This window comes from Clupea harengus, chromosome 23 (genome assembly GCF_900700415.2).
Source record: "Clupea harengus chromosome 23, Ch_v2.0.2, whole genome shotgun sequence".
NCBI classification, from domain to species: Eukaryota; Metazoa; Chordata; class Actinopteri; order Clupeiformes; family Clupeidae; genus Clupea; species Clupea harengus.
Genome location: NC_045174.1, coordinates 6,134,620 through 6,156,392, shown reverse-complemented (window position 1 = coordinate 6,156,392; position 21,773 = coordinate 6,134,620). Strand labels below are relative to the sequence as shown.

General features: G+C 41.5%; 1 protein-coding gene across 1 annotated transcript in view; it reads right to left on the bottom strand.

The window, feature by feature from the left end:
* Positions 1-6,816: 6,816 nt before the first annotated feature.
* LOC105903330 (spermatogenesis-associated protein 20) overlaps positions 6,817-21,773 on the bottom strand; it is a 29,982-nt gene continuing 15,025 nt past the window's right edge. Inside the window, exons 6-8 of the mRNA XM_031561528.1 lie at positions 18,103-18,302; positions 17,464-17,544; positions 6,817-7,476 (exon numbers count right to left, since the gene is read on the bottom strand). Coding sequence (XP_031417388.1) covers positions 7,306-7,476; positions 17,464-17,544; positions 18,103-18,302 — 452 coding nt within the window. The 3' untranslated portion in view covers positions 6,817-7,305. The remainder of the gene's footprint in view (positions 7,477-17,463; positions 17,545-18,102; positions 18,303-21,773) is intronic.

The window sequence follows — 21,773 nt, the reverse complement described above, 5'->3', positions numbered from 1 at the left end:
CACAAAGCAAGGCACCATAAAGCATAAATGGGTTGAGTAATTATGACGCAATTAAGTCATTCTTTATCAGCCAAACACAATGATTCAACCATACCTTATTAAAGTTCCACAGAGCATTGTTTTAGAATAGAAAAAACAGAGGAGACAATGGTTCTTGTGGGGTAAGTCTGCCTGACTCACAGGAAAAGATGTTGCTTGCTTTGAAGGAACTCATTTAGGAACAAGGAATTATCAAGTCTGTGTGCAGACACACCCCAGCATTGCGCTGACCCTCCTGTGTTCGCACTTAGAATCGTACTCATGTTATGAAATTAGCTACATGATTTTCCCAGTTTATTAAATTAGCTTTAGGTCATGCGTGGCAGACTTTGCGTGTTGCCAGCTGCGTTGCCAGTCAAAGAAATTAGGGCAGAGTCTCCAATAATGGCTGGGTAAAATGCTCTCAAATAAACTCTGGTCTCTATAGTTTACAGTTAATTTAGTTCAGGTATTTAGCAAACGCTGTTGTCTAAAGTGACTTACAAAACACATCAAAATAGAGAAAAAACAACAATGTGGAAATCAGCAAAATGCAACAAAATGCATTTAACAATATTAAGTATCATACTAAAGTAAAACCATTAATTAATATTATTACGGTGCATGCAATGCAAGCACACTATTGATCCTCTTAAGTTTTCTTTATTAGTGTGATTGCTCAAGCACATAACATTGATCTATTATTTTTAAAAGGTTTTATTAAAGTATTATGTCATGTGTGATTGCAGTAATAGAATCACATATTCTTCTCTTTAAGTTGTATTATTATTAGTATCATTATTATTATTATTATTATTATTATTATTATTATTTCACTCATTTTTAGCATTGTTTCTCATCCGACAGTTTCCACGACTCTGAGACCATTCTAGAGCTGATAAGTCTGTTCTAATGCCATGTAGTGCTGTTCGTCACAGCTTATTGGTAGGCCCTCTCATTAGAACAAGCCATTAATAACAATCTATATTTCACCCTATGTCAGTGTTGGTGTCACGCCAGCGCTAAACCCTGCTCCCGCCACGCCCCCTCCTGATTCAACACACCTGCCTCAGTCACATTCCCAGTCCCCTGATTGTCTAATCACGCACACCTGTCACTCCCTCCACCACACTGTGTTTGTCTCCTCACTCTCTTCACTTATGGTCTGGCTTGTTTAGTATGGACTCAACTCCATGTCTGTCCCTGTTCCTCCATCAAGCTCCGGACTATTCCCTCCCTGTGTTTGTGCCTGCTCCTTTGTAAGCCACGGTTTAGTTAGTTCTGATTTTCCTAAGTTTAATTCCTACCATGGACTGTTTGAGTCAGAAAGATAAATAGATTTGTCTCAAAGATATTAATTTGAAACATTTTGGTAATAATTTGTATCACTAAGGTTTAATATTTCTTTGAAAAAAAATTAAATAAAGGAATTTGAACATGAGATTCAGTTGTCTGCTTCTTGTTCTTCTTGACATTTTTGAGAAGTAATTTCATTTCCGCTCTGGATCTGTAGAGAAAGATCTATGTAGGTACATCTAGAATGGCATAACTGTTTAACTGGAATCATAGGCTATGGCTGATGCCTAATGCCTAATAGGCTATGGCTGATTATTTGTGTTGTTAAACACAAAACAAAGCCTACTATTAGGATGACCTCTCTCTACAGGGCTTGTAGCCTTGTAGCCCATTTGCCTCTCTCTCTCTCTCTCTCTCTCTCTCTCTCTCTCGGGTGTTGGTGATGGTGTTTCAGTAGGATGAGTGGAGTTGTTTGGCCTTATTTAGGCCATATGGGTTGGTTTGGTCTATGTGAGAGAGGTGTTTGGGCCTGATTTAGGCTCCTATGGGTTGGTTTTGACCAGTGAGGCCATGCATGGAAAGTGAAAGAAAAGGGAATAATACAGACCGTATTATCCAGTAAGCAGTATCATAATTATATAATGTGATGGAACATTATAGCATACATGTTAAAGATGTCTCATAAATCTTCAGGAAAAGGCTCCAAGTAGGAAGCTCACATTATGACACTGCCTTAGGGGAGAGGCTGATTTATCTCCAAAGCCACTCCCCAGTAATGTAACTAGGGTAACATGATGAACTAGTGCCCCCATTATTCTGGTTAGTAATTATACCACATGTGATGTGAGCACACTCCACACTATACATTTTAAACATCTTTGACATTCATATAACTGCTTCGTGTTCAGAATTCCAATATAGACTATACAAATATCTTAGTACTTGTCTATTGAAAGTCATGTATGTTAGATGGATATTTTTGCCTGAGGTAGGAGATGGAGCACAATTTACATATTTTTCATATTTAGTACAGCTTGGTACCATGTAGACACAGATGTAACAGTTCTACAGAAGAGCACGATGTTGTGCATTGATTTCTTCTTTAATCTTTCAAGTGTTATAGCCTGTTTGACTGTGTGTTTCCTCTGCCTGTGTTAAAAGTTGCAGTAAATTTGAATACAAAGGTTAGGCTTCAGGTACTCTTACTAGGTAACATAATTTATGTCTGAACAATTGACGCCAGGAAACGGTCACATTCACAAAAGGTGTAGGGTTTCTTAGAATACTTGTTACCACTGGAAATGTGATGTGGTAATTATGCCTCCATTATTGGAACAATATTACTGAATAGATGGAGGAGATGTCATTGATGGAAAAGAGAAATAACCAGTCCAACAACATGAACAGCACCTTGTTAACAAAACATTCTGCAATTCCAGTTTGAAGATGAAATGTGAAAAGTTAAACTGAGAAAATCATGTTGCATGTTAAAATGGGACCCAGGGAGGGAGACTAAATGATGTCTGCTGTGTGCAGCAGCGCATGGCCGACAGCACAAGTCTGTACCAAAAATCAGTCCAACTGTCTGCTTTCATCCCATCATATCCAACAGTTACGGCCAGATGACAGGCGAACTGAGAGAGCTGTGAATAAAATGCGTTGGGTGCTTCATGCATTCATTGAAATGGCACCCAGGAGTGGGTTTACTGCCTCAGCAGAACCCATGACCTTCTCCACTGATGGATATAACCTACAGAGGCCCACACCCAACACACACGCACAGCTAGGGAGGTAATGAAGGGTAAAAGTATGTTAATCATCGGACATCTAGGCCGTTTGATCTCATGGCCAGCTCCACCTGCCCGGCCTCCTGATACAAAGTGACTTGGAGGCAACTGGGGAAGAGACATTTAGTTAACAATATAAAATGTAAAAGTTGTTGTGCAGGGGGATGTCTGTGACTACTACAGGATCCATTTTTAAAACAGGATGACACAGAACCGCTGGCAGGAAGCCCCTGTCACATCAAAGAATGATCTGGAGGTTAGCTAATTAAGTCCCAAGGGATGAACAGCAGACCTGGAATTAGAAGCGTGTACTCTGAGAAACAGCTTTTGATGAACCTACAAAATAAATAAATGAATGAATAAGTAACACTGTACCTAAATAAATACACTAGTGGCACTAGCTGAAGTGAAGAAGATGCCGCGTGTTCTCCCCGTAGCTCAGTTTCCTCTTGGATTATTGTCTGGAAAGGAATGAGGCTGGACTGTTTGCCATGGTGATGTTCAATTCAATTCAATTCAATTCAATTCAATTTTATTTATATAGCGCCATAACAATACAATTGTCTCTAGGCGCTTTACAGAGCCCAGAGCCTGAAACCCCCTTAGTGCAAGCACAATGGCAACACGGGCAAGAAAAAACTCCCTGTTAGTCAGGAAGGAACCTTAAGCAGAACCACGGCACATAAGGGGGAACCCATCTGCTTGAGGTCGGCCGGGTGGAGATAGGAAGGGGGGAAGGGGGGAGGGTTGTGTGGTAGAAGGGGAAGGGAAACAACAGGTGTTGTACATAGCCTGCATTTGGTAGATGTACATAATATATATACAGACATCCAGTGGTAAATACATGATACAGACAAGACCAGTTTAGTGGATATACACTGTGCTGATAGGGTTACTATTACAGGGGTAAGGGGAGTAGGAACAGAGAAACATGTCGATGGTGGCAATAATATATAGTGTATATAAATGCTAGCATAGGGTATGAGGTAGAGTAAGTGTACGGCAGTGCGGTGGCGGTGGGTGCAATTGGTCGAGGGTTTCTGCAGGTAGACCGGGTGGAGAGACTACAGCAGCGTCCCATGGCGAAGATAGTCTAGATGTTCAGGGTCCACCAACCAGGTGGAGAGGCTCAGGTGATGAAGTCCAAGAGAACAATAGTCAAAGGCAAATCTAATCACCTCAAATGTAATCATTTTAGACCTCTGCATTTTTTTCTGCACAATGTGGCATTTAATGACAGCATGGAGGGCCAGCCATAAAGTCATGTAAGATGTAAAACTAACTAACAGAGTTGAAGTGAACATTGTTCAAACAGTATAAGTGTAAGGATTCATCATGGCATGACAGCGCAATGCAGACATGGGGTGGAATGTATCATACAAGTGGGACTGTTGAAAGATCAACTCTAACCTGTATAAGCAACAACTAGCTAAGAATGAGCAACGAAGATTCCTATGTCTGTTTTCATATCTTTGACTCTTACATACGGATGAGATGCATGGCCTGCAAAACTTTTTTTCAGAGATATTTAGCCTTTCTTTCTCGCAGGCACTGACCGAGGCACTGACCTAAGCACTGACTGAGTTTGTCACTGTGTATGCAAATGCTGCATCAGTGTTGGTGTTGAGTAGGCAACATAGTACAAACAGTTCTATTCTCTTTAGCCAATAAAGCATATTTTTTTTTTGCCTGTTTCATTTTCACTGTTTAAAATGTCGAAAAACAGGGGAAGGAGGATTCATCACAACTGCAGGTCCCGCCTCTTTCACCATTGCAGTGCTTTTCTGCTTCATAAACTTGTGAAAGCGGTGACCTCGGTTGGATTGTCAGGAACATGACATAGGACTTAAGCATTGGTGACACAAATAGCGATATAACTATTGCATAGTCAGTTGCATAGTCAGTACCCTAGACCATGAATGTAGGTCTAAATTTGGCTGTGTGAAGTTTCATTTGTCTTGTTTACGTCATCTTTGGATTTTTCTTTTTGTTGAGGATTAGTTTAGATTTAGAAGTGTTATACACATTTCCAATGTAATATTGTTTTTGTAAATTATTTCATTTGAATATCTAGCAAATGTACAGTGTTAATGCATCAAGGATGAATCTATTGATTTCATTTCAGTTTCACTTTTGTTGAAAATATATTGAAATGATCAAACCAGAGACCAGCATTGTGAGCTGAGTCTATCACTACTCCCCTCTCAGCTACTATCTGATCCCATTCTAAAAACGATATTAAAGTGCCTCTACTCAAAAAGGTGCAATCCCATTTAACACTGAGGCTCTGTTTCAATCATCAGTGTTATTCAGCCACTCTTTTAACAAGAAGAGTTTAATTCAGTTACATTTCATTAATTCATACAGCACCATTAACAAAGGTCATTGTCTTAAGGCACTTTGCAGAGCCCAAGGCCCAAAACCCCTATCGCAAACACAGGTGACACTGGTAAGGAAATCCCATTCAACAGGGAGAAACCTTCAGCAGCGCACAACTCCAAATGGGAGGACCCATGTGCTTGGGGGCAGCCTGAGGGAGAGATAAGAAGAGAGGGGGGGTAGGAGGGAGGAGAGAAGCAATGAAAGTCAGAAGCGAGCAGATCATTCATCGAAACGCATATGTGCAGTACGCTCATGCATTTATAAAGAACTACCTATAAAGATGGGGAAGAGTAGTGGGCTGTAATCACCACCCTGTATTTCAGCTTGTGTTTATCCAGTGCCAGTAGCCTCAACACGTTAAGTTAGTGAGCTATGATTTATTTAGCTCTATTAACTATGTAACCCCTGGTGAATCTTACTGGGTTGCTGCCATCTAAAACCGCCTAAAGGTGCCTGCCCCCCTAAAACGGTCTGCAAATTCCTGCAGTGGAAAAGCACCTATAGATTTATTTGGGTGGTGTTTATTTTGGAGGTAATTTTCACTTAATCCTCAATATCAATACTCCCTACAAAATCTCTTCAAATTGAGATAATGAGTTTTATGTTTGTTCGTCGGTCCTCAGCGCCACATCTTCTTTGTCCTACACACGCTGTCTTTCCCCTCTGTCCTCCACACCACCATCTTTTCCCTCTGTCCTCCACACACTGTCTTTCCCCTCTGTCCTCCACACACTGTCTTTTCCCTCTGTCCTCCACACGCTGTCTTTTCCCTCTGTCTTCCACACCATGGTGAGTTCTCTCTTTCTTTTCTTTAGCACATGTGTTGTTCCTCTACTATCTCTTTCTCTGTTAATCTCCCACCCTTTTATCCTCTCCTCCTGCCCACCTCTGCTCTTCACAGAGGGCTGGTGGGCCGCTCCAGCTGTGGGCTGCTAAGCCTCTCTAGTGACCTTATTACAGAGGGAGAGGGGACAGGGAGCAAGCATGAGAACAGACATGCAGACCTTTACTGTAAGCTGTAATGACCTCCTGGGGGACCAGGAATATCCCAGACCTTCAGTTCTCAGGGGGAACCTGTGGATGAGACAGGCCGTGAGGACCAAGTTCTTCTTCAACAGACTAGAGGTCTGGCACAACCAAGCTGTTCTTGAAAAAAGCACCTCTATTTCAGTCTGAATGCTGTGACAAAGCGGGAATGGAGTCACTGTTATCCTACATGGCTCACATGTTCATTTGAATAAAATTAATTATTACCATTGCCATTCTTTTTCATTACCAATACATGTGCAAGGCAAGCCTTTAGACCACAAAATAAAAAGCAACACACAAAAAGTAACTAATCAAGACATCTTTATTTCAGCTTAAGTTGTCCATACAGTTTACTATATTTCACATTTTATTTCATTCAAGATCAAGCGGACTTATCAATTTCTTGTTCACAGTCTAAAGCGGTTATTGTAGACATTGTGAGACACATCCTACCTACATGTCCAAGCTGGTCCCATGTGGCTTATGTCCTCAGTGGCTTAGGACTAGAACATGACTAATGCATGACTGAGACTAATGTTACTCTGAAAGAATTAGTTGGGTTCAGATGGCCCTACCTTACCTTACTGCAATGCCTGGCACTAACAGTTATTCAGCCATTGTCTCCAGTGTCAATTCAACTTTCTCTGTGAAACAATCCAAAAGTATCTCAAGATGACTATGCTGGTTACATTTTAATTAGATAACTCCCTAAATGACCCAAGAGGTCCTTTTGACAGCATTAGCAGGTACTCAGGCTTGTGCGTATCCAACTCTGCATACGTGGGGGTCAGTCTCATTCCAGCAGCAGCCTACGGAGCTCCTGTGGGCAGGTGACAGGCAGGGCACAGGAGAAGTTCTGGCAGACGAAGGCTGTGGCTCTACCTTCAAGCGGACGCAGTGAAGAGAGGACGGGGAGTCGCAGGTGAAGGAATCCATCTGTGTCACTATCTACCACTAACAGCACCTGTGGGGTTCACAGAAAAGGGAGGATAGAGGAAGGAAAGATAGAGAGAAGAGTAAAAATAGGTAGGAAAGTGCAAGTGGAAGACAGGGAGGGATTAGCCAAGGATAAGACACAGAGAGAGAATCACTGAAGCAGTGCTAATTGCACACAAATAAACACTGCAGTGTGTTTTGGGGAAATGGAACATATAAAACAGCTGTGCATGACGTCTATGACTACACAAGCCTACGCACTACAGTAACACACAGCAGGTATTCAAAGCCATCAATCTAAGTTCAAGTTCAAAGCTGACGTTCCCCTGCTAAATAAATCATAATGAATAGTTTTGGGGCATTTTATTACCCTGTCCAATTTAATCAAAAATTAAACCAATGGCGTTTGTTGTTTTCCAACCACATCTCGTTTAACCAAGCATCAACCATCTCTTTAAACGCCTCTCTCATAAAGCCTTGGCGGTCTCTGTCACAGTATGAGAAATATTGGTCACACACACAAACACACACACACACACACACACACACACACACACACACACACACACACACACACACACACAAGAAAGACCTTTATGAACCGTGAAAAGAAGGAGTCTCAGATAGAAAGGATTTTACAGATGTTTCATCATCCATGTTTCATTATTGATGGGAACACTCACATTTTCTATATAATGCTAAAAGTGACGGTCGGAACATATTTGTCTGGTTTCAGAATCCCCTTATTGACTGTGACAGAGGAAGACTGCAGACTTCTGCATCACTGCATGACTCTTGCCACCTGAGGCTACGACCTCTCAGATATGAGGGCATCACTCTGCTCTACTTAGAGAGCGCCGACACACAGACGACCACGAGCAGCAGGCTGACTGGGGTCACAGAGGTCAGGTTCCTCCTCGCTGGTCTCAAAGGACCTAACAGAACAAAACATGCTGCTTCAATCAGCAGGAGCTGGAATCCCTCTCCTTCCACTGACAAGCTCACACTCTGTGTCTGTGTTGTCACTTGTATCTATCTAAACCATAGGACTTCACAATTCCCATGAGTCTGTCTCTCTCTGACTCTCTCTGGCACACACACACACACACACACACACACACACACACACACAGACACCCTGCTCAGTCTATTTTCACACTTTCACACATGATTGTAAGCAGACATACAGACAACTCCCAAAATACACAAATTTGATTAGTCCAGGGAATTTTAAGTGACTCGCTCACTCACTGCGTTGAAGAAAACTTCCAGCAGAGAACATTAGGTTGTCAGCACACTCAGGAAGAGCACAGCGCCATTACTCATTCAATTATCTGGGCTGAGTTTATTTGGGTGTGTGTGTGTGAGGAATGGGACATGTCAACATCATTGTGTTCCATATCAGTATTAACTTTGGATTAGATATGATGGATGCTAACGTAGGGTCACGTGCAGCCAAACAGCTCATTCACTCATACGTCAATTATTCATGCATGAAATTACAACTCTATTCCCAGTTGGAAACATACTAGTCTGGTTAACACTAGATCTGCCACTGCAGCCTGGAGCAGAAGGCAGCACACTGTCTTACAGCCCCAATACAACTGCCCTCAAACAGGACCGAGTCCCAATATAGTGTGTGGTATATAATACATAAAATATGAGCGCTAGGTTATGAATACATAGTGAAAACTGAAGTCAGACATCAAACTAAACCACAGCAGGGGCAGATGGAGAGGGGAATAATCACACTCGTGTTCGGACCGACTGTGAAAACAGCCTAACATTACTTCAATAAGATTGAGCAGAGTTTTACTCTCAGGCCATATTTTACTTAGGCAATTAGCAGCGACCATCAGAATCTCCAAAAAGAATTCTCAGAATCTCATGGTGGAGCAGAGTATTTCCACACAGCTCCTGTTACTCTCCAGCTCACTGACTCACACCTACGAGCACAATTGGAGAGTTATTTGCTAAATTCATGTATGTATTGTTTGATTTTAAGGATCACAGGCTGTAAAATAAATGAATAAATAAATGAATGTGCATGAGATTGAATTAAAATCCAAAGCAAATTCGTGCACAGCTCATTCCCCACAATTAAACCAAGAGCCCCCTAACATAGAAACAGATGATACTGTAATTGGATGCAAATTAGAAAACATTTGGTTGTCTCTGTGTTTAATGAAGCATGGAGAATAGATACTCTGCTTCGTTCACCCTTGTTCCTTTTTGCACATTCACATAAACTGCCTTCAGAAAAAGAACTCTGGGATGATTAGTATAATTCCTAATTTCTCATGATTTCACATGCAGGGGTCTATATGAACACATCTATATGTGAGAGAGGGAATTCTCCCAATCTGGCTCATACCTATAATAGTACTTTTAGGACCGAAACATGTAGTGACTGACCACACGTCAAGTGCCCCCTTGGCAAAACTATACCACCAAAAAAAAGCTTTTTCATTATTGGATTCAATTTAGGATTTTCTAGATCATTTCAATAAAATTCGACTGTTGGTGTACGTGTATTCATCAAAGATAAAGAAATGTAAAAAAATTCCCTTCACACATATTCTGACTAATATGGGAGAGAATTAACATTTCAAAGACAGAAACTACACTCACCAAATGAAATTGGGATATTGTTATATTTCTTATCATGTCATGAGTCGCTAATGGGAATTTCCCTGTCACCTCTGTGGTGTAGAAAGCATGGACATGCATAGACAAGCAGACATGCATGGTTTTACTGTCCATATAGAAAAGCAGACATGCATGGTTTTACTGTCCATATAGAAAAGCAGACATGCATGTTTTTCGTAACTACATAGGGAGCAGGTCCTCTTCCACAGAGTCCGCTATGTTTTTACTGTAGCCCAGAACAGACAAACCAAAACACTGGCACTTAAGAGTTTCACATTTTTATTAGGGCTGGGCAGTATATCGACTTCATAAGGTATACGATATGTTTTAATGTGAAATATAGGAAGAGATTATACCGGTTCTACCCATATAGTTTGATGTTGATGTTTCTTCCGTAAAGCCGTGCCAGTGTTTGCTCCTCTCTCTCACCTCTCTCTCTCCTCTCTCTCTCTCTCTCTCTCCACTCAACCCTGCCCCCTGCGTCTGCACAAGTCCCTCTAGACCCCATAGTGGCCAGCAACAGCACTTTATATTTTTTACTGTAGCAGCTGCAGAGGGCCAGAATGTTTTATGAGTGTAAGAGTTGTAAATGGTATTGATTAATACTTATTCATCTACTACTTCAGACCCTTGTCTTTAAAGTATGTAGACAATACATATATGTGACTTTACAACTATTATGATACATTTTCATGTTTTTACACAGTACCGGTGTTACCTCTGTCAGTCACCTATATGAGCAGAGTGGAGGCTTCATTTGGTGTTAAACAGTCCATGTTTAGATAGCCAGCTAGTCAAGCCCTATCTGTGCACCATTCGGCTACAATTTGTATCTTTTGATACGTTTTTCTTACCGCAAAACAGTGCGTCAACTATCCCAAAACTACCTGCATAGAAGCGGCCACAGTTGACGTCAAGAAAGGCTCTGATGATGTGCACTCAATCGATATTGAAAATTTCACTTGTATTTTCCATGTCAGATGGCACAGACACTAACATAACGTTAACCTTATAGTAAAATACAGCAAAGAAATGTGTCAACTAAGGCACCAGCAACAAGTCTAATTAGCTAACTGTTAGCTAGTGAAGCTAACATAGTTTGTCAGCCAACTTCAAGGAGCTGAATCTTTCTAAAACTTCTTTAAAAAGAACAGACGACAATTACCCTACTTGCTAAGATATCTTAATGATTGTGAAATAAATCTGTGATTTCATCCAATGGACTTGTGGTGTTGGTGTTGGTGTAAGTAGAGTTTATTGTGAGCAATACAGGTTAGCGGTATCATAATATCTGCAGACAAAATTAAAGCAATCTCGCAATTGTCATTTCAGCTGTCTGAGAAGCAAAATGATTCTCTGCCTCTTTTCCCTCCATATTCAATCACATTCTCTACTGTCCCTTTCCATGGATTTGCTGTTTTTTCACAAAATCATTAGTCAGTAATGTCCACACTTCCCTGGAAAGGGAATATGCCACCTCCTATGAGACTTCCTTTCAGGAGCGACATTGCACCTCAAAGATGAATAAACCAAAAGGTTCTGGAAATATCTCTTGGTTAAAAGTGTATAGATAGACAGAGAGATAAATGCATGGGTAGAGAACTGCTGGCACATGGGCAGATACTAACCAGAAAGCTATTAAGTGTTTTTTTCATCCATAATTCCCCATGGCCATCATACAAAATCCCAACACGGCGTGAGCTAGGTTCCCATAAGGTTTCTAATTCAACAGACCTCTAGGGAAGAGCTATTCGCTGAGTGGCCTTCCCTCTCTCTATATATATACTTGGCTCACTAGTGTCTCATTCTTGCATCGCAGATGTCTGCTGCATGTCTGCTGCATGTCTGCCTATGTCTGCTGCATGTCTGCTGCATGTCTGCTGCATGTCTGCCTATGTCTGCTGCATGTCTGCCTATGTCTCCTGCATGTACTTCATGATAGAAGAGGTAGATATCAAGGGCAAGATGGAAGAATTCTCTAAGCCTAAGCTCTGGCTAGTCTTCGCAGTGCGAAACAAATCTCTGGAAGAAAGTAGGTGCAAGGCATTCCCTTGGCTCTTCTGCTTGTGAGTGTGCATAGCATATAAATATAAATATAAGAAGCGCTTGTAAAGCGATGACGCACCACCGCAGCACAAACAGTGACTTATCCACTCCGCAGAATGCACACGTTGGATTTTTTTTATTTTTCTCTTGTTAAATCTGCGTCTGATCACTAAATCAAAGGATGTCAAATAAATCACTGCCCTCTAACCACAATTTGCAGCGCCCTTTATAAAAGCATAAAGGCATGGACGAACCATCATGGAACTGCTGTCCGACAGAAAACAAAGTTTAGCGATAGATAAAGATATAGTGATAGATACTTACTAATGATGGGTTAGCAAACATAGAGATATTACAGGCCGTAATTCTACATCCACTAAACAAAAATACTATTTGGGCAACTATAACAAATAAAATCGATACTGTAGCAGCTACACAAAGGGAAGTGGATGAAGTGAAAAAGATGGAAACAAAAGGAAAGGTTGTTTTTAACAGGGCACAAGTGAGCAAAAACACTGATTGGATTTTCCTGGATGTATGCATCAAACACATTACCTAGATTACACCTGTTTTTAATAGACAGGAAAAATTCACTGCAAAACAGACGTGCACTCTCCCCTCCAGTTTTCATACATACAACGGAATTTGTAATCAGTCGCACATCTCCTCCCATGGTTTTACCCCAAACTCCCACTTTCCCCTCGATCCTCCCATGAATGCATACGCAGAAGTAGGAAAATCACAGCTTGGCATTGTGTGCTTCTGCAGCTCCAGCCATGTGCTGTTGGGACCTACATACCATGTGCTGTTGGGTCCTACATACCATGTGCTGCTGGGTCCTACATACCATGTGCTGCTGGGTCCTACATACCATGTGCTGTTGGGACCTACATACCATGCCATGTTTTTCTGCACAGGTTGCACAGAAAACAGGTGTTATTACATCCACCCTTAAGTCTCCGGTCAATCCCAATGGTTTCAACAAAATCAATTATTACTGTTTCTCACACTTAGATACTGATTAGATGTATGCTTTTGAGCCATAGCTGCAAAATAAAGGTATTTGATTGGTACAATAACGTATTTTCACAAAAATGCTGTGCTTATCCAGGCATGACATGATGATGATATGGCACTGGCTCAAAATAACGTCCAAAGAGGAATGACAACAAAACAAAAATGAACACACACACAAAAAAAGTTACAGCTTTTTTGTGACATACATATTTTTTGTGAGGAGATTTGCAAAATGTTGCAAATGTCTGACATTCTCTAGTAAAAAGGCTTTGTCTTCAGATGGGGAGGGGGAAGCAGTTGTGGTTGTGTGAGCAGTCCCTTTTGCATAATCAGTGTGAGAAGGCCATTAGCCCTTCTACTATTGCCTTTTGATACTACAACAGGGACATAAATGTTAGATAGCCATTAAATAAGCCATATGAATGGAGTACCTGAAACCTTTTGTGTTTATAGCATCCCCAAGGCAATAGAGAATCCCCATTAATAACCAAAGCAGTTTGTCACTATGATTCATACATTTTGGCCCAAGTTCAAAACTATTTTTTGATGGTTGATCACCTAAATATTATTGCAGCTGAACTTTGTTGAACTGTGTTTTGGAACCATTTTTTGTGTTTGTGAGAGTAGCAGCTCCCCTGAGAGCCGGGAGAAAAAGAGTGATCTGCTCCTCTTAGAGTGGAGAGAGAAAAAGAAAGTTCTGTAGGTAACTTGGGGTCTTGTCCACCAGGTCAGGGGGTGTAGTTCAAGAGACATCAGGCTACAGTTAGAGTGATTGATTGGAGGAGAGGTACTGACCATTTATGCAAGTGTGAGAAGGTGAAATCCATCCCCCTTCGCACCAAAGGGAGAGAACCTTGGACTCCCCTACCCCAATGGTTGGGTCCGGGTTCCCCCACATCAGTGGAGGAATCCAATTGACATTGATCGGACCAATTTAGCCCAATGGGCAGCCTTATATAAGGTATGCCTCACTGTCTAGTGAGGGGAGACACAGATTGAACATGCTGGGAGAAGGCTGCGGCAAGGTACTTGTGAGATTCGTGACCACAGATTTGTAGTTGTTTATTTTTGGCTTTAGTTTTGTTCAGTTGGTAAATGTCTGTTTTGGGGTGGATGTCGCATCCCCCCGTGTAAATAAATAGCTATTTTTAATGAGCAAGCCACCGTCTCCTGCGCCGTGTGTGTTTCCCATCTGCAACCCCATTCCAACCAATCATACATCCCACATCATGGGGGTGGCCAATTTAGGCCATCTTCACATTAACCTTTAAACATGCACTTAAGACATACCTCTTTGATCTCGCTTATCACTCACTGTAAAATGTATTTATTTAACATTTATGGAACATTTATACATTTATTTATTTATCTCTGTCTCTTTTCAAGTGTTTGTACACCCCCCCCCCCCCCCCCCCCCCAGCAGCTGTCTCTTAGTCTGACGATAATTGTGCTGAGCAGTCCTTTACGGTGCCAGTGCGGTTAGTACGTAATTTCCTGTTTATTTATCTCTGGCAAAATCTGTGTCTCTTTATAAGTGTTTTGTAATCTGTAAAAATTATTTATTTAACATTTATGTAACATTTATTTATTCACTTATCTGTGTCTCTTTACAAGTGTTTGTAACCCCCCCCCCAGCAGCTGTCTCTTAGTTTGATGATGACCGTGCTGAGTAGTCCTTTACGGTGCCAGTGCGGTTAGTACGTTATTTCCTGTTTATTTATCTCTGGCAAAATCTGTGTCTCTTATGAGTGCTTGGTAACCCTACCCCATCCCCCCCCCCCTGAACCCAGCAGCTGTCTCTTAGTTTGACGAAAACCGTGCTGAGCAGTCCTTTACGGTGGCAGTATGGTTAGTACTAGGGATGCACCGATACCGATACCAGTATCGGGTATCGGGCCGATACTTCGTTAAAATACTCGTACTCGTTTTTGAATTGCCGATACCAAGCACCGATACCACTCAACAGTATTGCATCAAACTGGTCGGGCTATGCAGACACAAAATGTGATTTGTTGTCCTACCTGTCCTACCACTCTCTGCCGGACTAGTAAGTAGCTTATTTGCCGTCTTTTTGTGTCTTGTGTTGCACTTGCTTGATGCTTGACTGTGTTAGGAAAGTTTGTCATAGTTTCAAAGTATTTCAGTATACAGGTTTCGCTAAATTTAGCCGCTAGCATCTCATTAGCGATTAGCAATTCTGTTGTGCTGCCTTAACGGCGATTTGGGCTCATTTTAAGATAAATGACGACGACAGGAGTAAGGCACAGTGTAAGATCTGCACTGCTACGGTGTGGAGGGGCGGAAAGGAAAGTACTTTGTTTAACACAAGCAATTTGATTAAACATCTGAAGACGCACCATAGTGCTAAGTACACAGAGTTCACTGATGCTAGTGGCGCAAGACCGAAGCAACCAATCTTAACTGATGTCTTGCAAAAGAAAAAAACGCGCACGCACACACAGAGAGAGAGAGAGGTAGAGAGAAAGACTTATAGTGCCACATAGGTTAAGTGATTGTTTGTGTACTTGAGCAGGAGACTCTTTTGATCCTTTTGTAACTGAAATGTGCTCTTGTGCTAATCCAGTAACAGTTCTGTTCACTTTTTGTTAAGCAGACTGTGTTGTTAATTATGCAGCAAATTGAATTGCCTTTATTTGGTTATATTTGCATTTTGTCTAATGTGGTGATATTGTCTGTTTGAAGGCTTTTTTTTGTTAAAACCAGAAAGCTCTGTTTATTTTTGGCTTGGGATAGCCTTCTGTTAATTTTGTACTATAGGCTTGACAATCTGCAGAGGATAGAATAAAATCTGCCTCCAAATTAATTGCACTTTCATGGAGACCAAATCTAAGAAGTATCGGTACTCGGTAACGGCAAGTACACAAATAAAAATACTCATACTCGTATCGGTTTGTAAAAAAGTGGTATTGGTGCATCCCTAGGTAGTACGTCATTGCCTGTTTATTTATCTCTGGAAAATCTGTGTTTTTTACAATTGTTTGTAAACCCCCCCTTTCTCTCCTACTGTGAGGCGCATTGTGTTACCTCCTTGTATGAAATGCGCCGTACAAATAAAGTTTGATTTGATTAAATCACACGTATGTTCCTGATTAAATCAATGAATTCCAGGTGTACCAACACGTTTCTATTGAATGTCAGATCTTCCTGGCATTATGTGGTTTTAAATGTACACAGTTCCGAAATGACTTCAGAGGTGGGGTTTGCTAATAATTACACTAAAATCCCTGAATTTGCCATCCGTTGACAACACGACTCTTATAGTTTCGGAATGAGGTTTGTATCTGCTGGTCACTCATTTTAGCTTTAACTACACTATGCAAGTAGGTTAATCATCATAAGGTTAATGTACATTTCAATCTATGTTCCCAGCACCTTACAAACCAAAATGCATGCATGTTAGCCTAGGCTAACTTATTTGAGTATTGGTTATGCAAGAAATATGACTTCAACACGACCTAGTAGTAAACCATGCATTTCTGAGATCCTTTTAATCCCAGACTTAAAACGCTTGAAAGGTGCCAGTTCAAACACAGTAATGGTCAAAATGTTCACCCCTGGAACCCCAAATCATTTTCTTGCCACTTAATAAATAAATACATTTTTTCTAGGCTATGTAGTAGTGTAGGCCAAACATTTAGGCTATACTGATCTCTGCTATCACTGGGTTGTGAGTCAATGTTTCCCCATGATACAATATCCAACAAAAACAGCAAAAGTTTAGCTTCTTTTCATGTCTATGGTTCCTGAGCAGAACAATTTAACTATTGATTGCATGAAGTTAGAAATAAATAGTTTCCATCACAAAATAGATCATGTTGCAAACTGGCAATTGTAGCCGACAACTGAATCAGATGGGTACATGTTTGACGTCACCACTGCTAGTCTCAAATCCTGTTGAGGCAATCAATACGATGTCGTTCGTCTTTTTTTCAACTTTAGCATAGTGGTAGCAACATCTTTAGACAAGTGGACAACAACTGTAGACAAGATTGATTGGTTACAAAAGACAGACTGATAACTCCATTTTAACTGACCAAATGGTTTGCCTAGGTTTTCTACTGGTGTTTTTTTGCTCAGACCTCTCTTTCACTGATTTTGCGAAGAACCCATTAATTTCTCCATAGGGATTTGTCTTTGGAACCAGGAAGTGTTAAAATGCTAAAAACTACAAACTTCCGGTCGACTGGCATGCACCATAAGTACGCTGCTGTTGGTGGCATCCAAGGCCTTCCTCTGAATTCTGTTCTTACCTTAAAAACTGAAAAGACTTGAGCAGACTTACTTTATGAGGCAGGAACAGGGAGTGGACACAGGCAATCAGGTTGGCCGTGTCCTCTGCATCAGGCTGGCCACAGATAACGATCTGTTGATAAAAAAGGAGTGGGTGAGTGTTGGAAAAAGGAGAGAGAGAGAGGGAAAGGGAAAGAGAGGGGCAGAAGAGGAGGTCAAGGCTGCCTGTGTTCTGTGGTAATGAGGTGAGCAGGTGTGCTTTGGAAGCATCTGCCCTCCGTCTGGACCTCAGCTTGTTATTCCCTCCTCCTACACGTACGCGCTACCTCTGCAGGTGAACACTGATGTGTCATGACAGGACTTTCTCTTGTTATTCCCTCTTATTAACTCCACACTAGTTCTGGGGTGAAAGGGAAATAAAGTTTGGAAAAGTAGTATTCTTATCACTGAAACTTGATTTGAACTTCTGTCGATAGTCACCCACTCGTAATTCCATGACGCATAAATTCGAGCTTGACTCCACACTGGCTATTTGGGCTGATTTTAAATCTAAAACATGACAATGTATAATATTCACAAATAATTTGTTAAAATGAGTATTTGTACTTTCAGTTACATTGCAATAGTAAGTCCAGACACAAATCAGTCAACTCAATTTTCAAAGGAGAGAGGCCATAGGCAAGCCACATACCTGCTTCAGGGAGTAGTGCAGAGCCATAAGGCCCCGAACCATGTCTGGCAAGGCAATAGGCACTCTGACCAGCCTATCAGAGAAGGCCGCCAACAGTCTCTGGCAGCGTTCCATCCAATCCTGCTTGCCCGTGAGCTGAGAGAGGCGGAGCAGATTCAGGGCTGACACAGAGTTGGCACTGGGCTCTGCTCCATCCTGATCTGGAAACAGCACATAGAGACATACTCTCATTCAGAGCTGACACAGAGTCGGCTCTGGGCTCTGCTCCATCCTGATCTGGAAACAGCACATAGAAACATACTCTCATTCAGAGCAACACATGGCACAAACTACTACTAAGACGGATTAGACCAAAATGTCTTACTTATGCAAGAGTGAGTTCCCCACATTTAAAGAATTTAGGAGCTGCCTTGAAATCAACTTGACAAGAATTGTGGTTTGAAATGGGCTCATGATGGTTGACTGTGGCTTTATGTACAGTCCAGTGAGAGATTGAGCTGAATGCTGTGTACCTGATGACTTCATATTACATGAAAAGTGGGAGGTGTGGGTGATCCTTAGGCAACTAGGCAAACATACAGAGAAGAGGGGCTATTAAGCTGGGGTGGATTCTTGGAATATTCTCATGAAAGATTCTGTATTGATGCTAAAATTAACATTGTATTTTGGATTTGTGGATACAGAATTTGTGGATAAACATTCTGAATCTTACTGGCGCAGTAAGATCATTCATACATTTCACATGGAACTAATGAGCGCACCAGAACCCCAGCAGCGTTGCATCATTGTCAGCTAAGTGTCAGGCGAAAGCCAATTATAAATCAACATGTTAGTATGGTTACACGTATTTAAGGCACACACCAATTGCAGGTCTGCTTTGGTGCCAGTGTCCTGATACTCCATCAAACAGACCAACACACAGCCTGTTCAACCTTTACAAAACTGTTACTACTACTGCCACAATTATCTTTCTCTGATGTGTTTCCCTCTTCCATTGGTTTTTACTGTTATTGTAGCGTGCTGGGAGGTAGCACGCTTCCATGTGTGTAATAGTTTGCCCCATAATGCTTTGGGGTAATGCCTGAGATCTCTGTCCATCTCTGTCCATTCTTCTGGGCTAGCTCGCCACATTGGTGTCAAAAGTGCGATGGCACCCCCTTGACGAATGGAGGGAGAGATCATGGACCGACACCGAGCCATTGAGCACAACCGCTGTCACAACGAGGGCCGGTGTCACGGGCTTGTGCCGATTGTCAGGTTTGTGCTGGGGGCGACTGTTATTATTATTATTATTATTATTGTTATTGTTATTATTCCATCCGTGTATCACTGATGTTTCATGCCTTAGTGTAGCCCCTCTTCTGGTGCAGTCTGTCATGCCCGTCTGCTGTGCTGAGGTCTGGTGTGTGTTCTTTGGCACTCCTGGGGCCGTGCTAATGGATGGGGCACAGGAGTTGCACTAATGATCTAACACGGTATCTCCTGGGGTCGTGTGGTGCATGGGGTAGGGGACTTGCCTTTAAACCTGGATCTCTGTGTCTGTCTCCATCTTTATGGGCTAGCTCGCCTATATATATATATAAACTCGGAAAGAAAAATTGTGTTTGGTCAATTATTTCTCTATTGTTACAATGCTAATTGGCATTGTATTTTATATCGTTGGAAAGCCTGTTTATTTACATTTACAATAATGTCCAACTTGTAAGGATCATGCATTTGTGGAATGAGCAGCACAGCTGATTATGTGGGTAGCGCCCAAGTAAAATTTGCATTGGTATTGACTCTTGTTTTGAGTTGTTAAGGTTTTTGTGGCTTTTTGGCCAACCCTCAAAGTGCTGTTTGTGGCGTAAATCTAACAATGCAAATGCCTCAAGAAATTCCACCTATCCCATTCTAGTGTCCTGTGATGTTGCGGTTGGGCCATTTGCGTCAAATGTGTAATGCCCAGCTCATTGATCTTTCAAATGTAAACCCTTTTTATGTCTGTGAGGTATTTTGTTGTCATAATACCCTCCCACAACCCCAAATATCTGTAGAAGAATTTCTTCACTGGACTAGGAGTCACATATTACATCAGATAAGGGAACTGACTCCGAACATTGCCAAGCATAACTCTTTTCCATAAAACTGCTTTAGTGGGTTTCTAATTCTTTTGTCCTTCACAAAACATTTTGTATTTGACATTTCTATTTATTTAATTTTAGTATGCTCCTGCACAGTATAGATGCTCACCTCTCCAACTTCAAACTATACGCATTATACACATTACTTCAACAAACACACAGACACCAAGACAAAAACAAGGAGATTTCATTCTAGGCTGGGGACACACTAAACAAAGCCCTCATACACTTCATTTTCAGAGTACAAACACACACACACACACACACACACACACACACACACACACACACACACACACACACACACACACACACACACACACACACACACACACACACACACACACACACACACACACACACACACACACACACACACACACACACCAGAAAGCCGTTTATCTCCTTCTTGTGGATGCCATGTTGTGAGAGCATGGCAGATGGAGGTTAAACACTGCCGGCTCCAGGGACAGAGTGTGAAATCAGGGATGTGTGGCGCTGTGGAGGTTATTTGTCTTTCCGTGACAGGACAGAGCTGGCCTCTGGTCTCTGCCTCTGTGTGGTGGCAGCAGTGCGGCGTCTGATCCAAGTCTACACTCTCATGCCCAGACCATACCAGACTATATAATGTCCCAGTCACTTTCCCAGGATGAGAAATCTTTCTTCTGTCAATTTTAGTTTGTCAAAAAACAGCAGCGATGGTTTGCTTCTTCATTCTCTACCTCACATATCAATCATGTCAGTGCCGTCTGTCTTAGAGGTCAGCGCGGTGTGCTGGGATTGGGTGAGCTTGAGCACCTGAACCAATTTGCAGGGAAAAGATATAATACCAGTTCTGTCATGACTTTAGATCTGGGTTTTTATGTTTTAAGCTAGCATGTTTTTTTCAAGTACTTTTCATGACTGTAAAATACATAAAAGAAAAAGAAATCTCCGTATAGGTTTAAAGCATAGATACTGGCAGTCGACCTCCCTCTGTGGAAATAAAGGTGGTAAAAGATGCTCACCCTATGGACTAATCCCATTGTTATCTTGTAACCACTATGAACGTGAGCAAGTCAACACTCACAGTCTAAGCAGGATAGATCACAAAAAAGCAGGAGACAAATACATACATCATAACTACTGTTGGTACACTTGGAATTCGTTCTCATAGGCTAGTTCTTTGTCTGATATCACATGTATGTTCACACATGCACTCACATCTGAGACCGAACAAAGAAACACACACTCAAATTCTTCCTGGCGTACACAACACACACACACACACACACACACACACACAGAGTCTCCTACTCCTTCATGCACACACACTTCCTTTAAGTTCATTAGTCAGGTACATCTAGTTAGATTACATATTGTGTGTTTTACTTCTGATCATTTTGTAAATATATGTTTTTGATTGTATATGCTGGTCTATTTAATGTTGCACAAGAGAGAATACTGCCAACCTCTTCTATTTAGAACTTCTAAGACCTTCAAGCTTTACTAGCTATTGATGAAGTCATTTTGGCTGTAGTTAGTAATTTAATTAGTTCAAAATTGATA